We start from the raw sequence: 22,664 nt of genomic DNA, 5'->3' as shown, positions 1-22,664 counted from the left end.
AGCGAACCAGCGTCTGGGGAACGGGAGTAGACAGTGCAGGGGCTTCAGCCCTATCCGACCCTATACAGCCATTTGGGAGGAGAGTATTATTCCCTGGGATGGAGAGTAGGGAGCAGGAGGCCGGACCACCGTCCCACCCCAAGCCCAGCCCGCTAAGGCCCCACATGCCGCGCCAAGGCCAAAGATAAATAAATTGATTGTGAACCCCCCCCCATACCCTGTCTATATGGCTCCCCAGATCCCAGACTGGGGAACCCTCCCAACACCGTGAATGTGTGGACACCCAGGTGCTATATACACATGTATGTAGTGCGTTAAAATTTGGGGCAGGAGGGGCCAGACGGGGGATGCGGAGGAGGGCAACGGCGCACTCCTGCCCTGCGCCCTCCCCCTTATCTCCCCGCCTAGCACCCACGTAACCCCATGTGGTGCATTAAAATGGGGGGGGGGGGATTGCAGAGGGACGCTCGGTGAACGCCCCCCAGCACCAGGCCCCCCAGGTGCATGTCCCTATGTGTATATTTACAAATGTGTTGTGCTAAGGTGGTGAGTTAAGAGGCGCAGCACATGAGGCCCCAGCCAACCAGGCGGGGGGAGGAGGGAGCCCGACCATAGTCCCCAGCCTCACCCATCCCACCCACATGTGTCAGAGGGCCCAACCATGCACAGGGCCTGGATCGAGCGCCGCCCCCGACGCATCCCACCCATCCCCCATAATCAAGCCCCCAGGAAGGAGGGAGCCGCGAGGCCCCGGCGGGAAGCAGGATGCCGGAAGAGGAGATGCGGGGAGAGAGGGGAAGGGGGAGACCACGAGGGGAGAGGAAGGGAGGCGAAGGAGAGGGGAGAGGGGCGAGGGGGAGGCAGGACAGGAGACGAGACCAAGGAGAAGAGGGCGAGCAGGGGACGGGGAGGGTGGAGGAGAGAGGTCAGGGAGGAGGGAGGGGAGGTGAGGGGGCCATGGCCACGCCAGGTCACCAGCCGGACCCCGGCCGCTACTACCAGCAGAGGAGTGACAGACTGCGCCAGCTCAGTGCCATCCCGAACGCATAGGCCAGCACCCCCGCATGGCAGCCTAGCGGAACACCGGCGGCCGCCCGAGACGCATGCGCCACCCAGCAGAGACCCGAGGGGCCGGGTTGCACATATCAAGCCACGGGGACAGCCCCTGAAGAGTTAGCCCAGCATGCCAACAGTCCCGGAGATCAACCATCCTTGTGTGAAGAACATTGAGCTGGAGACTGGAGCTGAAACATAGAAAGTTAGAATGGCTGGGCGACGATGTATTTCTGAGGCCCACTCGGTCCTGGATACAGAAAACAGAAACAAGCAGCATTACCATTTACATCGTTGTGGTGGCTTTCGCTAGCAGGCAGAATCAGGTTGTAATATTTATATTTAATGATTTAATAAAAGGAGACCAGCTTTCTGTAAAATATTTAAAATGTTTTTTATTTATCTTTTTAGAGGCAGAGATTTTCTCCATTGATATGTGTTCTATGAGGAGATTCAACCAATGATTGATGTTTAAAGACTGTTTATTTTTCCAGTTAACGAGGATTGTTTTCTTGGCGATGGCGAGGGCTGCGAGTGTGGGGTGCGTATATTTCTTAGAAATAACGATTTCTGCCAAGTCACCGAGTAGACAAGAGATCGGAGATAAAGGGAACGTACAATCTAAGATGGACGACAGTCTATGTGATACTGCGACCCAGAAATCCTGGACGGGTGAGCACAACCATAGGGCATGGAAATAAGTGTCAGCAGTATTTTGGGAGCATTGAGAACAGATGTCAGATTCAGAGAAGCCCATTTTCTTCATCATATATTGAGTAATGTGTGTTCTATGAAGGATCTTATACTGGATGAGTTGAAGATTTCTGTGTTTTGTCATTTTAAATACATTTTCACAGATTTGTGTCCAAAAGTCATGATCTAGGGTTAGTGACAGATCCGTCTCCCATTTTGAGATGGGAAGAAGTAACGTATCTGTGCTTGAGAGGAGTTTATAAATCTTAGAAAGGGTCTTTTTACCTGTTCAGTTTACCCAGCACCATCTGACTGGAACAAACACCTCTAGTCTCCAGCCTGCGCTGAAGACACAGCCGCTAACGGACGTGAAGCTCATACGCTACACTGGGATCCACCAGGCCTGAATGCATCGGGAAATAACAAGGTGATATCGATAGATGATCAAAGCTAGTCTAGCCGTAGTCATTTGTAATGTAACATAACGCAACTATCGTTAAGGGCACGTGAAGAGCATTGCAGCTGCATATGTAACACATGACCTCTTTGTTTGAGGTAATAGCAATATTTATTTATTTAAATAGGGACAGTACATATTAATGAACATATAAAAATGTGTAAATATGCCAGATTATAGCCAAAGGCTAATTTCAGTCTGTTGTCCCTAGACAGGTTGACATAAAACACAGGGTCACGAAACACAATACAATAAAAATAAATAAGAACATTCAAGACAAGGAATAATGTGAATCACAAAACTAACATATACATAACTTTAGACTCACATGGAACACGAGGATCACAAGTAATTACAGTAATGAGAGGCAAAAAGAGAACAGGACAAGACGGAGGGCAGTTCACTTCCACAGACTCAGGTCGTCAGGTCATAGAGCGCATACAGATCAAAGGAATTATTGAAAATGTGACGCACTATATTCAATGCTCAAAAATGACCTATGTAAAGTGTCACAGTGATTAACATTCCTCCCTTGTTATCAAAGTTATTATGTTAAAACCAAGCCAATGAGCCTGGCATTGCTCACGGTAGCTCAAATCCACAGTACTCTAATTCTTCCATCATCTTAACAGAGCTGATCTTATACCACAGTGGTAATTACAAGTAGTAAGAAATGTTAGGATGAGATATATGCTATCTGTTTAACGAGAAACAGTGAAAGGTTGGGGAAAGGTCTGTGTAACGTGGAAACATATTTGAGCTACTGAAAAAAGGATGCAGTGTCACTCAAATACTTGAATTCTTATATTCTTACAATTTACATTTGACCTGAATTGCAAAATATCTTCACAAGTGTAATGAGGACAGCTGGAGTGCAGATAAAACCCAGATAATGTGTCCTCTGAGATAAAACAAACATAGATCTACAGACAAACAGGCTCTCAGGTTCCCAAGGGGTAATAGGTATGTTTACAGACAGACACCCGTGCGAGGAACCCGTTCCCCAGGGAAAAGCCCTTCCTCCCTCCTGATCTTGTTCCCATCACAGAAGATTCTCCATTTCCTCTCCTATTTGTCAATGCTGTCTGCAGCAACAAAGACAAGATTGGCAGCCTTTACAAAACACGAGGCAGCCAAAGTGAGACACCTATTCCCCACAGACGATGAGTTCACACGCACCATCACATGACACTGACCAATCCCAAAACCCTTAGCTCCGGATAAAGCCGCACTGAGCTGGACCCCCCACATCGGCTACTAGATCAGGCAAAACACAGAGCAAGTTTGCGTGACAAAAAGGGGACAGACATTATATACAAATGAACACCTGCACCTGTATCCCGCCGGCTCGTGGTGAGAGATTGGGGAGGACAAAACATGGGGGAGACATTACAGTGGAGGCAATTCAGGGTTTTTTTTATGAATTGCTATCTGCCATTAGCTACAGAATAAAAAAAAGTCTGAAATCAAACAAAGCCCTGAAAACGGAAGGTTTTATGAATAACACACTCTCTAAACAAATCAAAAACCATAACACCAGACAGTTTAATTGTTTTGCAAATCTGAGATGACAACATTCCCATCCCTGATTACACTGCCTTTTCTTATCCTTCCCAACATCTGGACAAAATGGGAAGAAATTAAAGTGAATGAGGGATGATTATTGATGACATATCTCAAGTTTGCATGGAATTAAATTAAATTAATAACATCAGTTGCCCCTCGTGCATGAAAGAAACCCTGATTATGAATTGCATGCAATTGCAACCGGCCATCTTTAGTATGTGCTAATTGCTTTTCAACTTTCCCATCAGGTGCACCTAAAACACCATTCTCATCTAACTACATATGCTCTCTCTCTCTCTCTCTCTCTCTCTCTCTCTCTCACACGCACGCACGCACGCACGCACGCACACTTTGTGTGCAAACAAACTCAAAAGGTAACTAGCTAAAGCAAGCAGTCACAAGTATGCAGCAGCACTAAAATAAACTGAGCTGGAAGCAATCTTTCAACCATGGCAAGGAAACTGACGAGACTTAAATCAATCCACAGTGCTGGTTCATCAGTGAATAGAAAAGAATCATGCAGTAATCTGTCAGAATCATGCAGTAATCTGTCAGAATCATGCAGCAATTTGTCAGAATCATGCAGTAATCTGTCAGATTCTTGTTAAAGCCAGTTTGGGAAAATATATTAAGAGCCAACAGCTTAATGTTGGTTCTTTGGACTGTGTTTACACAAATCAATTAAGAACACAGCATGCTATATATCAATGGTTTTTCTGTTAATAAATGTAGCTCCCGTCCTGTCAAATTAAAATGTCTCACCCCCCCATGCTTAACATCACCACGTTTCCTGAGCCAAGTGATTTCCTGCTTTACCTGAAATCTTGCAGTTGCATGAAAAGATCGCGCCAAATAGATGACTAAATAGGAAGTGGCCTTGCTTGTTTGCAGTAAGGATTCAATGTACACTCAATCACACCACAGGAAAAGCAAGACATTTGGGGACCTAAACAGCACTCGGTAAGAGCAGGCCTGACAGAACTTCCCTGGCACTCTGTTCTTCTCTCTACTTCTGTATTGTTGATTTAGCTGTTTACTGCCAGAGATTCCAGGTCAAGAGCTACTTGGTTTGTTTCTGCTTCAGAGGTGCTGTTTATGTAAGGCTGTGCAGCGGCATGCTAATTACAGAGTGCAGAGGATGGGGATTATGATGACAGTCATGGGAAGCAGATCTAGAAAAGGCGGCTCTACTGGGCAGCTCGGTTTTCTAAATTGTAGACAGCTGTTGCTGTTGAACTGCCCTGTGTTACCACCATCAGCTAAAGACTAGTGCAAAAAACCTACGCTCTACAACCATCTTATCACCTGCAAAGCCTGAGGAATGAGTCGGCTAACGTGGCTCGTATCTACCATCATCACCAGATTTCACCAAAGACGTTACTTAGCAATCTATTATGTTCTATTAAGCATCAAAAACAGGCAGATTTGTCCAAATCCTCTTGCATACTGAACATTTTCCGTATCTTGTTTGTTCCTTCTAGTGTAAGTGCAACTCATACGGCAGAAAACAGTTCCTTCACTATTGCCACCCTCCACTTCCTCATTGATCCAAGTGAGCCGTTTCTCTCCCACCGTGGACTCCAGAACCTGCGCTAGCAACCGGTATGCTTATCTTATGTCTGCTGCACTAAGTTATGCAACACTCAGAGAGAACTGGATCATCCCACTTTAAAATGAAGGGATATTATCAACATCAAAATATTGTTCCTAATTCAAGGAAGAGTTTCTTTAAACTAAGGGAAATTTGTTACAATCTCTTTATTTTTTGAAAATGTTAAAGTAAGAACCAATGTGAAGTCCAGATGTGTTTTCAGGTGTGGGTGTTAAGTTATGGGATGGACTACAAGATGAATTTAAACATTGTATTTATCTAAGAGTTTAAAAATAAGATTGTGCGTGATTACCACAATGTGTAATTTGTCTGAATTGTACTAAACGGCTGTGTATGATTTTTATTGGCTAGCTTGATTTATTCAATAAGCTTATTCAGTTTATTAGCACATTGATTGAATAAGGATAGGCAAAAATAAGCATTGCTTGAGCCTAATCCTTTATGGTTAGATTGCTTTGTTTCTATTCTGCATATGCATTTAGTTCCTACCAGTACAGCACTCCCTCCCCCCCATGCTGAGGCACAATGGGCTTCCCCTCATCGTGACGACAGGACCGGGGCTTCTGCTCCCCTGATGTGCTCTGTTGCTGATCCTCCAGATCCTCATCTCCGAATCACTCGCTGTCTTTGGTCCTCGTAAGCCCTCCAGCACCGCCATTCATCACATTGCATTTTTTTGGTGTGACCTGTGTCACTGTCATCTATCTGCTATTTCATAGCGTTTAGTCTATTACTATTATTCCCAAGTTAAAACTCATTTCGCAGGGTCCTTTGTGTGTAAAAATGTTTTGGGTTTTTGACTGAGTGGTGCTCAATAAAGTTTAAATACATGTAAGGAAAAAAACTAAAAGCTCAATGAACAGAGAACAAAAAAAAGGAAAAACTGGAAAAACCTGGCCTTCAACCCTAGCCATGCTGAGCTCTCACGCTAACCAAGAGACAGGGAGGCACAATCGCACGCTACTGTCAGCGTGACAGCTAAGGTGCTTTGGACTCTCACGCAAGGCAGTGCACACAGCCACAATACACTCACATTGCTACAGAGCCACTCACAAACTATGAGCGGATGCAAGTCCTGCCTCAATATCACAGTAAACCACTTCAGTGACAAAGGTTTTATTCCCCTCATTAATGAGGCGATACGTCAACTGGTAATTAGTGTTTCCACCACTACTCGCATAAAATATTAAGTAATATCAATGTGACTAAATTCAGTGTAAACACAGACAGTGCACAACAAAGTGATCTACAAACCCCTATTCATTATATGTAGCAGGTAGACCATAATTGAAAGTGGTCCAACATTTTGGATAAGAGGGGGTGGTTTTTATTTATTTTTAACCAGGATGTAGAGCAATTCGAACTCAAACCAACATTGTTATTATTTAGAAGGAAGTGCTGAGTCATGCTCTGAATGAACTGGGCACGGCTCCAATGTGTAGTAAGGTAGTAGGACCAATTGAATCAACAAAAGAATATCGCAACTGCCTCTTCTATATTGATCAATATTAATATTAAAAGACTGAAGAAACTAAATAAACCATTAGTTCGATTTAGAACGTAGTTTATTGCCTCACAGCAATAAGGTCCTTGGTTCGATTCCACCTTTGTGTGTGAAGTTTACATGTTCTCCCCATGTCATGCTAAATTCACTGGGTCTTTGTCTACGTGTGGCCCTGCAATAAACTGGCGACATATCTACGGTCTTCCCTGCCTTCCGGCAGATGTCATCTGGGATAGGCTCCAGCCTAACTCGTGACCCGGATAAGCTGCTGAAGATGAGGTGATTTCTGGGATAGCACCTTTTTAAGTGTAGAATGGAAAAGATTACCGGTAAATGATTTGTTATGTGACTGATTGTTGTGAGTCTGCATATCGTTGCTTCCAAGCTACTTTTGCATCCTTTATTTTGAGTAACATTTTTGGCAACCCTCAGCTTTGGATGATAATGCTGATACTTTAGGAGCGCCTCCTCGTCGTCTTCATTACTTCTGCCAAGGTGGTCGGTGCTAGTTTGTCTCCCTGTTAATTAGAAGGACTATGCAACAATTATTCAATCAATTACATTTGGTGGAAGGGTATAACATGCATCTCAATTGAATTTCGATCAGATCTAGATCATGTGGTGTCTCTCCCCCCCCCCTGATTAAAATAAACTGGACCGGTTCATCTGAATGTCCCTCATAATACAGGGCTGAAGCTGCATTGTGTCCGCTACATGTGCATTGAAGCTCTTTTTGATCTTGTGTGGACAGGTTGTGGTAAAAGCTGCTTTTATTCTGCCTCATGGTTATGTATAAAAAGGTAGAATCAATGGATGGGAGGTGTTGTTGTTCAGATGTGAAAAGGGCAGTTTTGGCAGTAATGTATTCAAAACATATGAGCATGGCATGGCAGCTCAGTATTAGCATGAAGCTAAACCAAATAAGGCCACACAACATGCATAGAGGTTTAAAAACGAGGGATTTAAAAATCAAGTGCCTGAAATTTCACTCCATATACAAAGATGACACGTTGGTCATGAGAACAGCTTTCATAAGGGCAAATTCTAGAGGTCGTCTCTCAAAATGTCCTTTTAATGAGATTTGTTTGAGAATGGAATGGAATGCAATTCAGCTTCTGCAGATCTACCCATTATTCACAAAAGCTCGTTCTGAGTTCTCACCCTTCTCTCCTAGAAAGATCAATGTCAGATACATTTCTGGAATCTGTGATCTTATATAAGCAATGGCCCACCCTGCTTTCCCTTCCTTATGGCTGGGGGTTTCTTCTGAGCATGGCATTGCGTGTGAAAGGACCAGCCCTGCCCAAGCCACTCAGCACTTTGTCCCCATGTAATTTGGGCATTAGCTCCCTGACCATCATCCTAATTGCTGGAGATTAAAATACAAACTCAAAGGGTAAACTTCCACAATTGATATCGCGTTGACCTTCCGAGCATACTGGGACAACATGGCTTCCTGTTGTTGGGGGCGGGGGAATTTCCGGCACGGAGCACTGAGGGGGGGGTGGACAGGAGAGGGAAAGAGAGAACAAGAGATTGAAAGGCAATAAGCCAGGCTTTCTTTAAGAGAAAACACAGAAAGGGAGGGGGAATGTTTATTGATCTTAGTCACAAACATATTGTAAAGAGGAACTTTGATACGAGGCTTTAGCACGCTATGGGAATCTTAAAGGGAGATACAGTGAGACGTTTTGGTTCCATGCTCTTCCCACCAAATAGGAATGAATGGGACAAAAGGAGTAACACTGGTTCAACAAGCTACGAGTGTTGAAAACAGAATAAAAAAATTCGTCTGCTATATCAATACACCCCCCCCCCCCCCTCAAATAAAAAAAATACCATGGCTTCCTATTATGCAAGCATCACCGTCTGTGCACAGGAAAAGCTCTGGCAGAGGTCATTTTTACAACTTGCCCGAAAAGTATTGCATATTGTCCATTAGCTAGTTTGATTCCCCTTTGACTTCCCCATTGTTCAGTGATCCTGACTGTGAAAGTGATCGGACTTAAACAAATTCCGACAAAAGTCACAGAGTGACTTACACAATGCTTCTAATATCCTGTCTATCCAAATGTTTCCTTATATTATACAATAATACCTCGACATAGGAGTATAATTAGTACCTGGACCAAGCTCGCAACTAAAATTGCTCGTATGTCAAATCAATTTTTCCCATATAAAATAACTGAAAACAATTAAAACACTAATAACCATGGAATACACTTTTTAATTTCTATATAGATACACACATACAGAATGATATTATAAATGATATGCAGTATTACTATAATATAAAATGTGGTTTTATTATGAGATTAACCTTGAGACAGACGATAGCGCTAACAGCAGTGCGCAGTGTGGAGGAAGAGGGAGGCAGCGAGAGTTGGACGGTATATTATGTAGACACTTTATACTGTAATTGAACCTTGCACATACACTTTCATAGACTTAGAAATAATAGTCATCTCGTACTGGCGTGCCAAATCACTTACGCGGACACCTCGGTCATTTTTATTTACATTAATTTTCATAATGCCGTGCTTCATCTCCATTGCCATCACGCATCTTTTCTTGTCACGCCCATCCTCACCACTCCCTTTCTCTGAACCCATGAATTATTATAAAGAATATTCACAAATACAGTGAAAATAACTGAATGAGTGAAGCAGGCTTGGAGCGCTTGCAGCGTCAGCATCTGGATGAGTGCGCACATCTCAAAGCAAAATGTTGCTCGCAGGCTTGCTCGTATCTCGGAACGCTTGTATGTCTTTCAACATGCATTTGTATTTTGTATTTCAACAAGTCTCTACATTTTGAGAGATTTGTTTTTGGCTGACATGGACAAATATAAAACTATCTGACATGGCTCACTGTGTGGATAAAGATGCGCAATCTATATACCACCACCAAGGCTATATAATGCTCTTTATTTAGTTACAAATATTTTTTATATTTATAATATTGCCTTCTAAAGCTGTGTGCTGCTGTGCAAGGACAATGTATTACATCTGCATTAAAAAAAAAACATGTGTAGGATGAAATCTGTCAAAATAATCTTTCTTCCTTACCTGAAAGTGACCTTTGATCCCATTGCGATAGGGTCGTTTTCAACAGATGCCACCTCTCCCTGATAAACTCCCAATGTCAGCCCACAGTTTACATACACAACACCACCGAACCAGTCTGAGGCCATTATGTTCACTGCGACCCTGTGATTTAAAAACACAAGACAAATAATGATCACCCCCATGCCTTTTTTTCTATGCACTTCTCTAACGATGACAATTTTACCCAGTGATATTTATACTGTTGAGGGTACCAGATGGAATATTGTGATTTTACCCAGTGATATTTATACTGTTGAGGGTACCAGGTGGAATATTGTGATTTTACCCAGTGATATTTATACTGTTGAGGATACCAGGTGGAATATTGTGATTTTACCCAGTGATATTTATACTGTTGAGGGTACCAGGTGGAATATTGTGATTTTACCCAGTGATATTTATACTGTTGAGGGTACCAGGTGGAATATTGTGATTTTACCCAGTGATATTTATGCTGTTGAGGGTACCAGGTGGAATATTGTGATTTTAGACACAACTCTTTAGTCCAACAAATAACTGGGTAATATTTATAATATGACAGCTAGCCATAGCTATGGCGCTAACCTTTGTAACTTTAAATAGATTATCGTCTGTTGTGAAACTCTGTCGTAGAATTAATACTTATCCATACAACCAACAAGCTGCGCAGCTAGCTAGACAGCTAACATGAGCTTCGCCTGTACCGGCCGGTTCTTGTCTGGTGAACTGTTTTAACTTTTATAACTATGCTTAACACTTTGAATATTTATTTTAAATATATTCAGAGACTAGTATGAAGCCTTACCTTCTTAAAATTAATCTGCAGACAGCTGTCAAGTGAAGCCAGCTGTTGTTTGCGTTATTCCCCTGCTTGATGCATACGTCACTTCCTTTATCAATCACGTGGGCTTGTTGCGTCACGTTACGTTCTCTTCCTGTTTACTTCAGATCAAGAGTGAATTTATAACTCTGACATAGTCATAAATTTGCGGATTATCGCTGCCTCATCAGTGTTTCATGTTTTTTTTTCTCTAATCAAATAAACGATAGGAACGAGACGATTTTCAAACATTTTTCTTTATTTTTTCGTGTGGCTGATTTAAGACTGGCCCCATTACATGCCCCATAGATTATAAAATCATTGCTACATTAGAAACAGAAATAGAAAATTGCATAGCCTTCCAATGTTAAAAAAATCGAAAAATCACTGGAACTCTGACACTCAATTTTAGTCACAATAAAACTCACCTAAAAATATGAAAAACTAGACTCTAAAATACAAGAAACGTTATAAACGCACACACAGGCATGCACGCACACTCAAATCACATTTTGGGATACAAATATAGCTTCAGTTTCATATATGTGTTTTATAATATAATTACACAAAATTAAATACAATTATAAATGGTATCAAAAAGTAATGTCTGATGAGAGTCGCATGTCACAGAAGAAAATCATGCACAATACAGTGGTCTAATTAGTATTGCCTGTCCCGTAAAACATTGTTTGTCTCAAAGAGCATTCCTCTGAATGAAAGTAGTTTAGATTACTGCACAATACAGGAGAACCAAGCATCTCCTTATACTTCACTCATGTGCAATTAGGTATTTACGCAAACCTTAACATCTCAGACAATCTCCTGCAAGCGACATTCATTTACTTGCTCCAACGCCATTCGCGCTGTGAAATTTGGCATGTGATGCTGACATTCTGAGTAAGATTCTACTTTCTCTGACTCCTTACTTTCTTATGCTCCATACAGTGTTAAAGTCAACTTATACCACTTTCTGAGTGATATATGGTACATTCTGAATAGAGTCACTGCTCATTCCTTGTTCTTTGATTGGCTCTCAAAGGGAAGCGTTTGTGCTTCATTGTGAGACCATATTCTGGGGTCAAGTCCAGTGGCTCTCCAGGCATTGGGAGGAATTGAAGCCTCTGGATGAGGATTGCCAAGAAGAGGTAAACTTCATTTCGTGCAATCAACTCGCCAATGCACCGACGTTTTCCCAAGCCAAAAACAGTCACTTTCTCTCCCTCCATCTTGTTGACCTCAGTGCCATCAGCATTCAGGAAGCGATCAAGATTGAAGGTAGATGGATCTTTCCACAGCTTTCTGAATAATACAGTGTGTGAAGACAAAAATTACACAACTGTTGATCATAGGTCCCCAATCAATTGGAGGATTAATGTCCTCTTCCAGGACAAATTAGCAGTGGATTGCATGCATTTGTCAGCGGTGTTCCCTTGAATAACTTTTATTTGCTTTAACAAGGCTAGATCTTCTGGTTATGCCAGACAGCTCTGACATATCAGCCATATTCAACCCTTTTGGCATTGCCAAAAAAAAAAGCATAATAAAAGAACTTACGGATCATGGTTGATCTGCCACTGATTGATGAAAACACAGGTGTCTTTTGGAATAAAGTAGCCGTTCAGAGATGTGTCTTTGGATGTGCTGAAAAAGAAGATTTTTTTAGGACATTTTTCACATTTACATATCTGTATTACATAAATACTTGTTTTTTAAATAGCTATATTTTTGTTTGTTTCATGAATATTTGTTGTACTTTCGTGCATCTAAAAATTGTAAAACTCACCAGTGAGGGATAGTGAAGGGAAGGAATGAAGAATGCCGAAAGATCTCCAGGATAAACGCCTCCAGAAAGGGTAAGTTGGATTTGTCAGACAGAACAGGTGTGCGCTCAAGACCAACTTTGCCCTCTGGAATTGAGAAAAGATAGTTTTCTATTAATTCAGGATGAAGATGAAGTTTGCAAACCCATCTCACACTTTTTAATTGATTAAAGAAATTGCAATCAATTCTCAAAAGCACCAACATGTTTGATCCTGTAATATATATATATATATATTGCCACTTGTGTAATTAACAGATCTTTACCATCCTGAAAGACAAATGTAATATACAAAAAATATTAAGTGTGCGTGAATTGTACTTACTAATTTCGTCAAAAAGCCTTTCCTGTATCTCGGGATAAGCTACCAAGTACATCACTGACCAGGACAGGGCAGTGGAGATGGTGTCAAAACCTAGAAGTCAAAAGACACCTCTGTGAGGACATTATTGATGAAATCATTCTGTATCTACATTATTTCAACCCACCAGCTCCAAACAGATCGTTGACAATTCCTACAATCTTATCATCGGATATCTTTATATTGGAGTTCTCATCCAGCTTTCTGTCCGCAGAGTGATCGATTAGGGAATCTGTGATGTCCCGAATACGGGTCTGAAAGAAAAATGAATGTAAGAAAAAGAGGCAAGTTAAGGCTTGTTTTACAAAATATGGAGCAAGACAAACTATGTGCGATTCATCCTGTGGCATACCTGGTCAAAAGTGGCATAGTGCTCGGTGACAAGCTTTTTCACAAAGGCACTGAACTGGGCATTGAGTCTCATAAACCTCTTCATTGTTGTGCTAGGCAGGTACTGAAGGATGGGGATGAAGTCTGCTGGGTTACCGCCACTGCCCACCACCTGTACGAACTCATCACTGAGGTTCACAATACTGAGCAGCTCCTGGTTGTTGTGATCATAGCGCTGGCCGAAGCACATTCCACAGATCACGTTGGCAACGGAGATAACAATGTAGCGGAAGGGGTCAAAACTACCATCAGCCTCCATGACGGTGTTGAGCTCTTTGATCAGATACTCTCCTTCTTTGCAGATGTGCTCCTCCAGCATGCAGGAGTACGCTGGGGTCGTGCCCTCCAGCGTGGCAAAGGAACGCAGGACAGTGTAGGCCAGCTTCCTGCGGGCTCGCCACACTCCAACCTGATCTGAGCTGAAAGCCAGACTTGTGCCATTGTTGATGTGCCTGAAGCTGTACAGGTCAGGTCTGCTCGCAAACTCTTCCCCTTGCTTGATGAGAGCCTGTCGTACTGTTTCAATGCCACTCAGCACCACCACAGGACGCATACCGATCTGGATCTGGAAGACATCACCGTAGCGCTTGCTCATGGCGGTGAGACTCAGGTAAGGTTTGCTGCCGACTTCCAACACATTCCCAATGATTGGCAGGGGCTTTGGACCAGGAAGGCGACGAAGGCCCGCAGGAATCTCAGTGCGGAAAAATTTGAGAATCAGGTAGACCAGACAGACTGTTGTTATAGCCACCAAACTCTCAGATACAGACACCGATCCAATTAACGGCAGTATCATTAGGGCCATGATGACAGCTCTTTTTTCAGCTTCTCTACTTTACCTGGAAATGAGATAGGAGGGGCATTACGGTATTGAAGAGCGATGTTGTGCAACATGCACCACAAAGTTTAGAGTAATTGAAGACGGTGTTTGTTCGGATTCTGCAGACTCGCATTCTGTACAAAAGCATGCTTTACAAGAGGCAGGCGATGCAAAGCAGCAAGCAATATAAAGTTTCTTGTCACTAACCAAAAACTCAATCTCATGATAAAACACTTATTAAAGCTGCAACTGCAAACACCAAATGCATGCATGCTTATTAACAGGTAGGCGATAATATATGTGTCTTACCTCAGTGAAGTATAAAAACTGGAACAATTCTTTGGACCTGGAAGAACTTTTCCAAATAGTATAAATCTCACGTAGAGAGTTATTGTCCAGCTCCTAAAACAGAGAATGACGACTTGCTTTATAGAGCGCTGAACAGTTTCATTGGCTGCAATTCGTGACGTAATCACCCCCCCCCCCCTCTCTCTCTCCCTTTCTCTCTCTAGCTCTAATTTAATTATTTGCTAGTGACGTGATTTCAAACTGATTTGAATCGATATTTTGTTAGAAATGCTCGTGCAATGTGATATAGATTAGATAGATTGGTGAATTTAGGAAGAAAAAAAACGGATTACTCTCGCGTGACAAAACGAAAACTTCAAAGTAAACATCAGGGGACTTTCCTTTTCGAAAAATATTGACCAACAAGTTAAACGTGCTTTTTTTTCTTTGCTTTCTTCTAAAATCTATTTCATTTAGTCCACGGGACTAAGATCAAAGACGCAACTTCCCAGTCAGGTGCATGTCGTGACAACAGTTCGTGCGTGTACCTGTTCTGTTCCCCGCTGCAGTTAAACATTGACGAGTTGCGTGAGAGCTGAGTGATCCAGCCCTCACCCCCCCCCCCCCCCCCTTTGAAGAGGATGCTCGGAGGGGGGGGGGGGTTAACCGCGCAGCCCTGCAGAGATAGATAAGTTCAATTCGTCTTTGTCCTCTTTTAAACCCTTCACACTCGCAGAGCATTTCCTAATCAGACATGCATCGAGAAACAGCACGGCTTTCACACCCTTTCATCTCCTATCACACGCTAACCTGACGTGAAATGCAAGACAAACATACTTGATTTTTTATTTTTATTTCACCAATTACAGAGAAAGAAATTACAAAAACAAAGAAGATTCCAAACTTCATGGACAACAAGCTGAACACGTTGGAATGTCAAGCAACGAAAGACACATATTTAGGAAGGAAAGACAACTTCAAACTCAAAATTAAAATACTTTTTTATGTGTTCCAGTATGTTTGTTCCTGTATGTGGGGGTTCTTGATGAGGGTCGAATATCAGCAACATGAAGACCAGTTAAATTACGTTAGCCATTTATTAATTCACACACAAAAAAAAATCAATTAATTCACAACTGTGTCTTTTAAAATTTGACATTCAACTCGTTTTGCATCATGCGTGCAGGTTCGAGTCTCTCCGTGTCAACTCTCCAGGGATTATTGCCGTGCGCCTTGGAACTGCGCCTCTGGCGCTGCAGGTTGCGTGAGAAGCGGAGCTGCCATTCAGAGGGGAGGGTCTCCTTCTGGACAATCCTAAATCTGCTCGGTCAAGTCACGCGAAGGCAGCAGCTTCTGGAAAGGAGACAAGGGTCTTAAATTTACAGAACAAAAGCGCAGGACGCGAGATCCCCCCCCCCCCCCCCCCTTGCTTGGGCACGAAAATACGCATATTCGTGCGATATGGCTTCTGTAACAATGATCTTGGGGCTTTGGAGTCATGCAATCTGTCAGTCAGGCTTCATTCCCTGGAGTCATGCAACACAGTGGGGCAGTTCCACAGGAAGAACCCACCAACTGGCAAAAGAGGTTTTAAGAACAGTAACTTACAGAACGACATGAAGTATAGTCACACTTTCTCTCTCCCTTAAAGAGCCTTAAACTCATGTTTATCTTATCTTATCCTATCTGTCTAATCTCTTCTCATCTCATCTCATTTTTATCTTGTCTTGCCTTATAACTGACGATCAATGACACAAGCACAGCAGCATTAAAGAACTCTGTTCAAATTAAATTAAATTAAATTAAATTAAATTCAAATTAAATCATGCGATGGGCACATCTGTTGTGAGACTGGTTTTACTCCAATGAAATGAAACACAATACATTTGATTCTATTCATATATGATCCTCACTTGGTTGATTTTTTATTTGTGCGTGATTATATAACTTGTTGAAGAAATCATCCCAAAGAAAAATAAGTCTCTCCATGTCTGCCTGGATATAGAGCCAGTTGCATTCTCAGAGAGTGCACAGGCTGCAGGAGGGTGTGTCAAATCCCAATAGGTCACGGCCCTTATTGGTCCTCACATCACAAAAAACAATAATAAATAAATATTAAAGGGAGACAACTTCTCTTTTTTTTTTTTAGAAGTAAGGGAGCTAAAGGTGGTGGATATTAGCCCTTTGTAGGAGATTTAGAGGTAACCTTCTATGTCTTAAAAAGATTACATGCTACTATGGGGAAGTGAGAAGCAGTGCCGCTGTGGACGCTGTGTGCAGAGACCATGTTGCAGTGGTGGTTCATGTCAGGATGCACATGATGACACTGTGGTGTGTCCATCTCAAAGGAATAGGAGGCGTAGAACAGGAAAAATGCATTGCTCACGGCAATCACGCTTAAACAGGACATAAAAGCAGATGTAATGACTGTGAAGGTTGTTAGTTTCTACTCACGCAGAGGCTGTCACGCATCTACCTTCAGAACAGGTGTGTATCTCCATTTCACCGTGCGAGAGTCTCTCTTTGCATACCGCCGCTGTCAGGAGGTCGTTTGTACTCTGTGCAGGTATTCATGATTTAACATGACCTGAATGAATGAAAGCACCTCCATAGGGTTTCAGGAAGCTATACATCCTTTGCAAAACATGTTGATGAAAACAAATTGCAACTTCCAATCCCCCCCCAAAATAAATAATTACTTATAGTTTGTTTCTGCATTTAATAAATCCAGTGCTCACTCTTTAGTTTTTGTAAAAACATGTGAAATCCAACAACTAAAGAACTTTTTGAATAAAGATGTATACTTACACCCATATTGAGTTTATGAACATCTTTGATCATGGTAACACCTTCACCCTGACAAAAAAAAAAAAAAAAGAAATTACCTACAAGGTTTGAAGGATGTTTTGTGATTACTGTTTTTATTTGTGTGTTTGTTGGTTTCAAAAAGCTGTGAATGTATTTGATTTTTTTTTTTGCAGGGTCTGATTTTGGAGCAAAGAAGAGTTGATTCCATTCTGAGGCGGAACAGATGCCCATTTTCCACTTTCTTTACAGATATAGGCAAATTATTATGAAAAACAAGAATATTCATTATGATATTCATGATCTCAATCAGATATATTAAGCCTGTGGCAGAGGTGTTATGGAAACCCAGGTTGCTTTGATGACGGCCTTCAGCTCATCTGCATTGAGGGATCTGGTGTCTCATCTTCTTCTTTACAATATCCCACAGATTCTTTTTGGGTTCAGGTCAAGCGAGTCAGCCAGCCAATCAAGCTCAGGGATTCCACGCTCAGCAAACCATCACTGACTGTGGACACTTCACACTGGACTACAAACAACTTGGATTCTGTGCCTCTACTATTTTTCCAGAATCTGAGACCTCGGAGCATATCTGACTTCTGCGTTGCAGGCAAGAATATAAAGCTGCAATATATTTTCACACACAATCTCATGCTCTTTTAAACTGTGTTTATTTTTTTCTAGTACGTGTGATCTCATTTGGAACATGTGATACAGTCAAAGTACTTAATTTGATAATTTAACAACACAGAACGTCTCTAACTATTGGGTAAGATGACTATATTCAGCACACCACTCTGACTGCTGAGTGAGACGCATATACACACTAAACTTGATTATATACTACATATACGTCAATGACAGTATTTAAGTATCGGTACTTGCAGTTTGTTTTTAACTCCTGTTTGAAATCTGCCTGGTTTTAGACTAAAATCCTGGAACTAAAACACTGACACTGTTTTAATTAAAAAGTGAGGAGCACTGTAACTAATACACATATATGTGTTGTATTTTTATCATTATATTGCAATAATTTGTGATTATTATTAATGGGGAGAATAGTTCATGTTGCACGGGAGTATAAAACACACTTGATGAAATATATAAATTTACCAACTTTCACATAGATACTCGTATATACACTGTGGTATTAGAATTCTTACTGTAATACGATCTAAGTATTCTTTCTGCAGTAATTACTTCTGTACTCGATGACACAATTAATAATCCAAATCGATGGTAAAGCAATCCAAACAGAAATTAAAAAGCAATTGACAATAAGGGTCTCAGTATTCAGATGACAGGACATGCAAACACAACAGAGTGTCTCTGCCTGTGTGTGCGTGTGCGTGTGTGTGTCTGTGTGAGTCGGGGGTTACCGGATCACCTTCCCTTCCTTACCAGGCGTGAATACCAGAATAGAAACTGAGTGAATGCCCCCCCCATCCGCAACCCCCCCTCCATCCTTATGCAAGACAGAAGCCTGTGTGCGTTCTGTTGCAATAACAATAGTTGCGTGCGGAAATATCTCGGTCATCCATCTTTCTGCCACCTCCCCTACTCCAGCGGATCACGAAGGTGTCATAACCGAAAGTAAATAGGCAGCTCATGAAGAGGAAACCTTTAGGATGCGTGCGTGTCTGAGAAGAGGCATGACCCGCACAAACAAAACAGATAGATAGATAGATAGATAGATAGATAGATAGATAGATAGCTGCTAGATAGATAGATAGATAGATAGATAGATAGATAGATAGATAGATAGATAGATGATAGATAGATGATAGATAGATGATAGATAGATAGATAGATAGATAGCTGCTAGATAGATAGATAGATGATAGATAGCTGCTAGATAGATAGATAGATAGATGATAGATAGATAGATAGATGATAGATAGATAGATAGATGATAGATAGATAGATAGATAGACAGATAGATAGATAGATAGATAGATAGATAGATAGATAGATAGATAGATAGATAGATAGATAGATAGATAGATGATAGATAGATGATAGATAGATGATAGATAGATAGATAGATAGATAGCTGCTAGATAGATAGATAGATGATAGATAGCTGCTAGATAGATAGATAGATAGATGATAGATAGATAGATAGATGATAGATAGATAGATAGATAGATAGACAGATAGATAGATAGATAGATAGATAGACAGATAGATAGATAGATAGATAGATAGATAGATAGATAGATAGATAGATAGCTGCTAGATAGATAGATAGATAGATAGATAGATGATAAATAGATAGATAGATGATAGATAGATAGATAGATGGATACTCTGAACACAGCTCACATGCTCTTGGTTATGGCTCCACTGTGCATGTATGTTTGATTCTCTAGTTCTCTCATTAAACTAATGCTGAGACTGAAAGTTAGATGATGAAGCAAATAAATACAGCAAAGTAAATAGAGTTGTAAGGAGAATGTGACTCTAACGTCTGCCTTCTATTCACCAAATATTGATCAATGCAGCTTTAAAGATTTGCTTCAAATAAAAATAGTAGTTCTGCATAGAAAAACAGCAAAAATGCTAATCATGCTTGAAATGAAATTGTTTTACACCCCAGATGTTTAAAATAGTAGTGTGCAGTGATTCACTGTGTTCTCTGCCCTGATCAGTCTTATGTCACATTTATTGCGTCATTATTGTTACATTTATTCTCATAAGATAAATGTAACGGTTTTAACGTTTGTTCTAGTTTCTATGAGAACGCAAAACAAGTCATGCATGGCGGAAATTAACCTCTTCGGCGCCAACATACGTGCACGCGCACGCGCATCCACGTACATACGTTGCCCCGACTGCAACCTCTCTGCTGCTGCAAACCAACCGGCCGTCAGAAAGCCCGTCATGTGCGGGTAAATCCACAGAGAGTGATTTTCGCAAAGAGGACTCACTCTGATGCCTTTTGTGGGAACCACAAACTGAGGCATGCAGTCGAAGTAAGTTAGTTGCTGTGAATTGGCGGAATTGGGAAATTTATAATAATCAAATATGATTTGCTTCCTCCATTAGAATCAAGACGAGTTTGAAAAGAATCAGGTTTAATTATTTTGGAAGTAAGTTTTGCCACCTATAAGTAAACAACTTAACAAATACAAATGAGTATTCTAAAAAAAAAAAAAAAACAGGGAAAGATGTATTCTGCAAATTGTAATCCAACTTAAACATCTTTTTATTAGTATTATTGCATAGGCAGTAATAGTACTGTCTGCATAGTGACCTGTACATTACTGGAACCTTGTAACTGTAGCCTGAAGTGCTTTTTGTTCTAGGGCGCTGTAAGCCCTGATATGTCTATATCATAAGTGATGAACAGGCAAGAATATTCCTTATTGAAATGCAACATTTCCCCCCAAAAATACAACATATTTCTATCTATCTGAAGAACCATTTTCATACGGTCTATGCACCCACAAATAAAAACACTTCCATAGATATGATGAAGTAAAAAGCTCGCTTGTAGTAGCATGTTTAAATTATTTACTCGACAACAACAGGTTGTAGGATATAACTGCAATATATTAGCTCAGGAAAATGCATGCGAGAGAGAGCGAGAACGAGACAGACAGACAAGAATCAATTGAGTGATTCCTCTCCAAATAGACGATCTACGGGTTAATCATTGTGCATTGCGTGCAGACTATGTTTGCCTGGACAGAGCCAAGGGTCGGGAGGTTGTGTACAGAAAGAGCTGAGGGAGGTGTTGGTCACCCTTTTCTAACTAAACGGTCATGGGACCTTTTTAACCGCACGCTAAGTTGTGTAAAATAGTAGGAGGTCGGAGAAATAAGTTGTCACATGCATCAGAGGCAAAAAGAGGTTATAATCACCAGGACTTGTTCATGTAGCTCAAACTTAATGTGCATAAAGATAAATTCAGTATATATATATATATATAGACCGGTTTTCCATTGTTGTAGTACTGCGCATGGATTATACATATACAATATAGCTACCATGCAGAAATTAGGAAACAAAACAAGAACGGGAAATAATGCAATAACAAAAATTAAAGCTTCTCAAAATACGGCAGCTTCAAAAAAATGACAAAATAAAACAGATTGTTTCGCAATCTGAAACGACTTGTATCAGGATGTTCTGATACCAACGACAACAGTAATTGTTTTCATAGGTGGTGGGCCAAAAAAATCAGGTTTAAACAGCAGCAAGAAATGTATCAACAGGACAATGTCTGCCTGGTTGTCCTCCGTGCGAGGCTACTCTATTGTAAAAAAAAAAATGACAAAGAAAAGGAAATCATCTGTCAGACAGACAAAGGACAAATATTTTGTTACAGTACGTGGAGATTGATGAGGCGGTTTGTGCACGCTCACCATTATTCACACTCTGATCCACAGAGGTGTTAACTCATGACTCACTGATGTCCCATTTAGTCTGCTTTCAGAATCCTGTGGATAAACGTTTAATCAATGCATGTCATCATCACAAATAAACATCATGGCCTCTTCCTCTGGTTCCTGATGGTGAATAATGGGGATGAGATGCTCTCTATCTTCAGCTTCACTGAATGGAGTGAAATATCAACATTGAGCTCCTTCTTCCTGCTTAACATTGATTCCTCAGGAAACTGTTTTCTGGTCAGGTGCTCTCGTCATACCATGTTGTTGATCATGTCATTTCCAACATCAGACCTGTTGCAGCAACAACAGGTCTGCTTGTTTATGGATAGTACAGCTTGTGCAGGATTCAACCTGGATTTTGATGTTTTGTTATGAGCCAAAGTGTGAGGAGACATCTTATAAGGTCAATGACAAACCAGTCAATTTCACCTTTATTATGTAATATTTAACCAGGAGACGTATTAAATTATAAAGAAAATAAGTCATTTTATTTAATTATGACAGTTGTAACAGGAAGATAGAGGAAAGCTGTATATATTTTTTCATGAATGGCAGTTTGGATCCATGAAGGCTGTTGAGCAAGTTCCTCTGCTCGATTCATATACTGTGGCTACATCGGATAAATCTTGCTTAACTGCTGTCAAGCTGTTGACACTTGAGATTCCTCATAATGAGAGAAAAAAAATCTGGGATTGCTCCCACAATGCAGGTGTCTAAATGTTTTCCCCTGCAAATAGCCAGCACGGTGGGGAGAGAACTGAAAGGGACGAAAGGAAAACAAGTAATGTTCTCATCAGACATCAATGATCGGAAACCAACAGCCAACACGCCACCTGATAATGCATGATAATGGTTTCTAAACCCAACTTGTTTCAATGTTACACTTGGGAGTGTCGTTAAGCCCCAACTGCAAAACTATCAACTAAATCAACAGAATTGATCTTTACTGATTCACCAGCTTTTGGCCTGTATTAGCTGTGTATTATAGTACTT

At 41.1% G+C, this 22,664-nt stretch overlaps 1 protein-coding gene and 1 long non-coding RNA gene across 3 annotated transcripts; both read right to left on the bottom strand.

Moving 5' to 3' along the window:
- Window positions 1-2,030: 2,030 nt before the first annotated feature.
- On the bottom strand, window positions 2,031-10,876 carry LOC137913749 (uncharacterized). Of its 2 annotated transcripts, none has more exons than XR_011106382.1 (3): window positions 10,777-10,876; window positions 9,954-10,094; window positions 2,031-2,149 (listed from the first exon to the last, which is right to left on the bottom strand). It is a non-coding gene; the product is annotated as an uncharacterized lncRNA (long non-coding RNA). The 2 variants fall into 2 exon arrangements; XR_011106381.1 differs by lacking the exon at window positions 2,031-2,149 and adding an exon at window positions 8,254-8,378.
- A 156-nt stretch (window positions 10,877-11,032) lies between these two features.
- On the bottom strand, window positions 11,033-14,166 carry LOC137913745 (cytochrome P450 1A1-like). The gene is made up of 6 exons (XM_068757377.1): window positions 13,324-14,166; window positions 13,099-13,225; window positions 12,936-13,025; window positions 12,575-12,698; window positions 12,346-12,432; window positions 11,033-12,090 (listed from the first exon to the last, which is right to left on the bottom strand). Exons 1-6 carry the CDS (start codon window positions 14,164-14,166, stop codon window positions 11,793-11,795), a joined length of 1,569 nt encoding a protein of 522 aa, XP_068613478.1. The 3' UTR covers window positions 11,033-11,792.
- Window positions 14,167-22,664: the final 8,498 nt, after the last annotated feature.

Source organism: Brachionichthys hirsutus, unplaced genomic scaffold (genome assembly GCF_040956055.1).
Source record: "Brachionichthys hirsutus isolate HB-005 unplaced genomic scaffold, CSIRO-AGI_Bhir_v1 contig_197, whole genome shotgun sequence".
Taxonomy (NCBI): Eukaryota; Metazoa; Chordata; class Actinopteri; order Lophiiformes; family Brachionichthyidae; genus Brachionichthys; species Brachionichthys hirsutus.
The sequence above is the reverse complement of the archived record's forward strand: the minus strand, read 5'-3'. Positions and strand labels throughout refer to the sequence as shown.

Bases quoted from the DNA above. Each gene is read 5' to 3' on its own strand.
- LOC137913745 (XM_068757377.1), bottom strand. From the start codon at position 14,166: ATGGCCCTAATGATACTGCCGTTAATTGGATCGGTGTCTGTATCTGAG. The intron at 12,699-12,935 runs GTAAGTACAATT...TCTCAATTCCAG, and splicing joins AAGGCTTTTTGACGAAATTA to AGGGCAAAGTTGGTCTTGAG. The intron at 12,433-12,574 runs GTGAGTTTTACA...CTTCTTTTTCAG, and splicing joins CCCTTCACTATCCCTCACTG to CACATCCAAAGACACATCTC.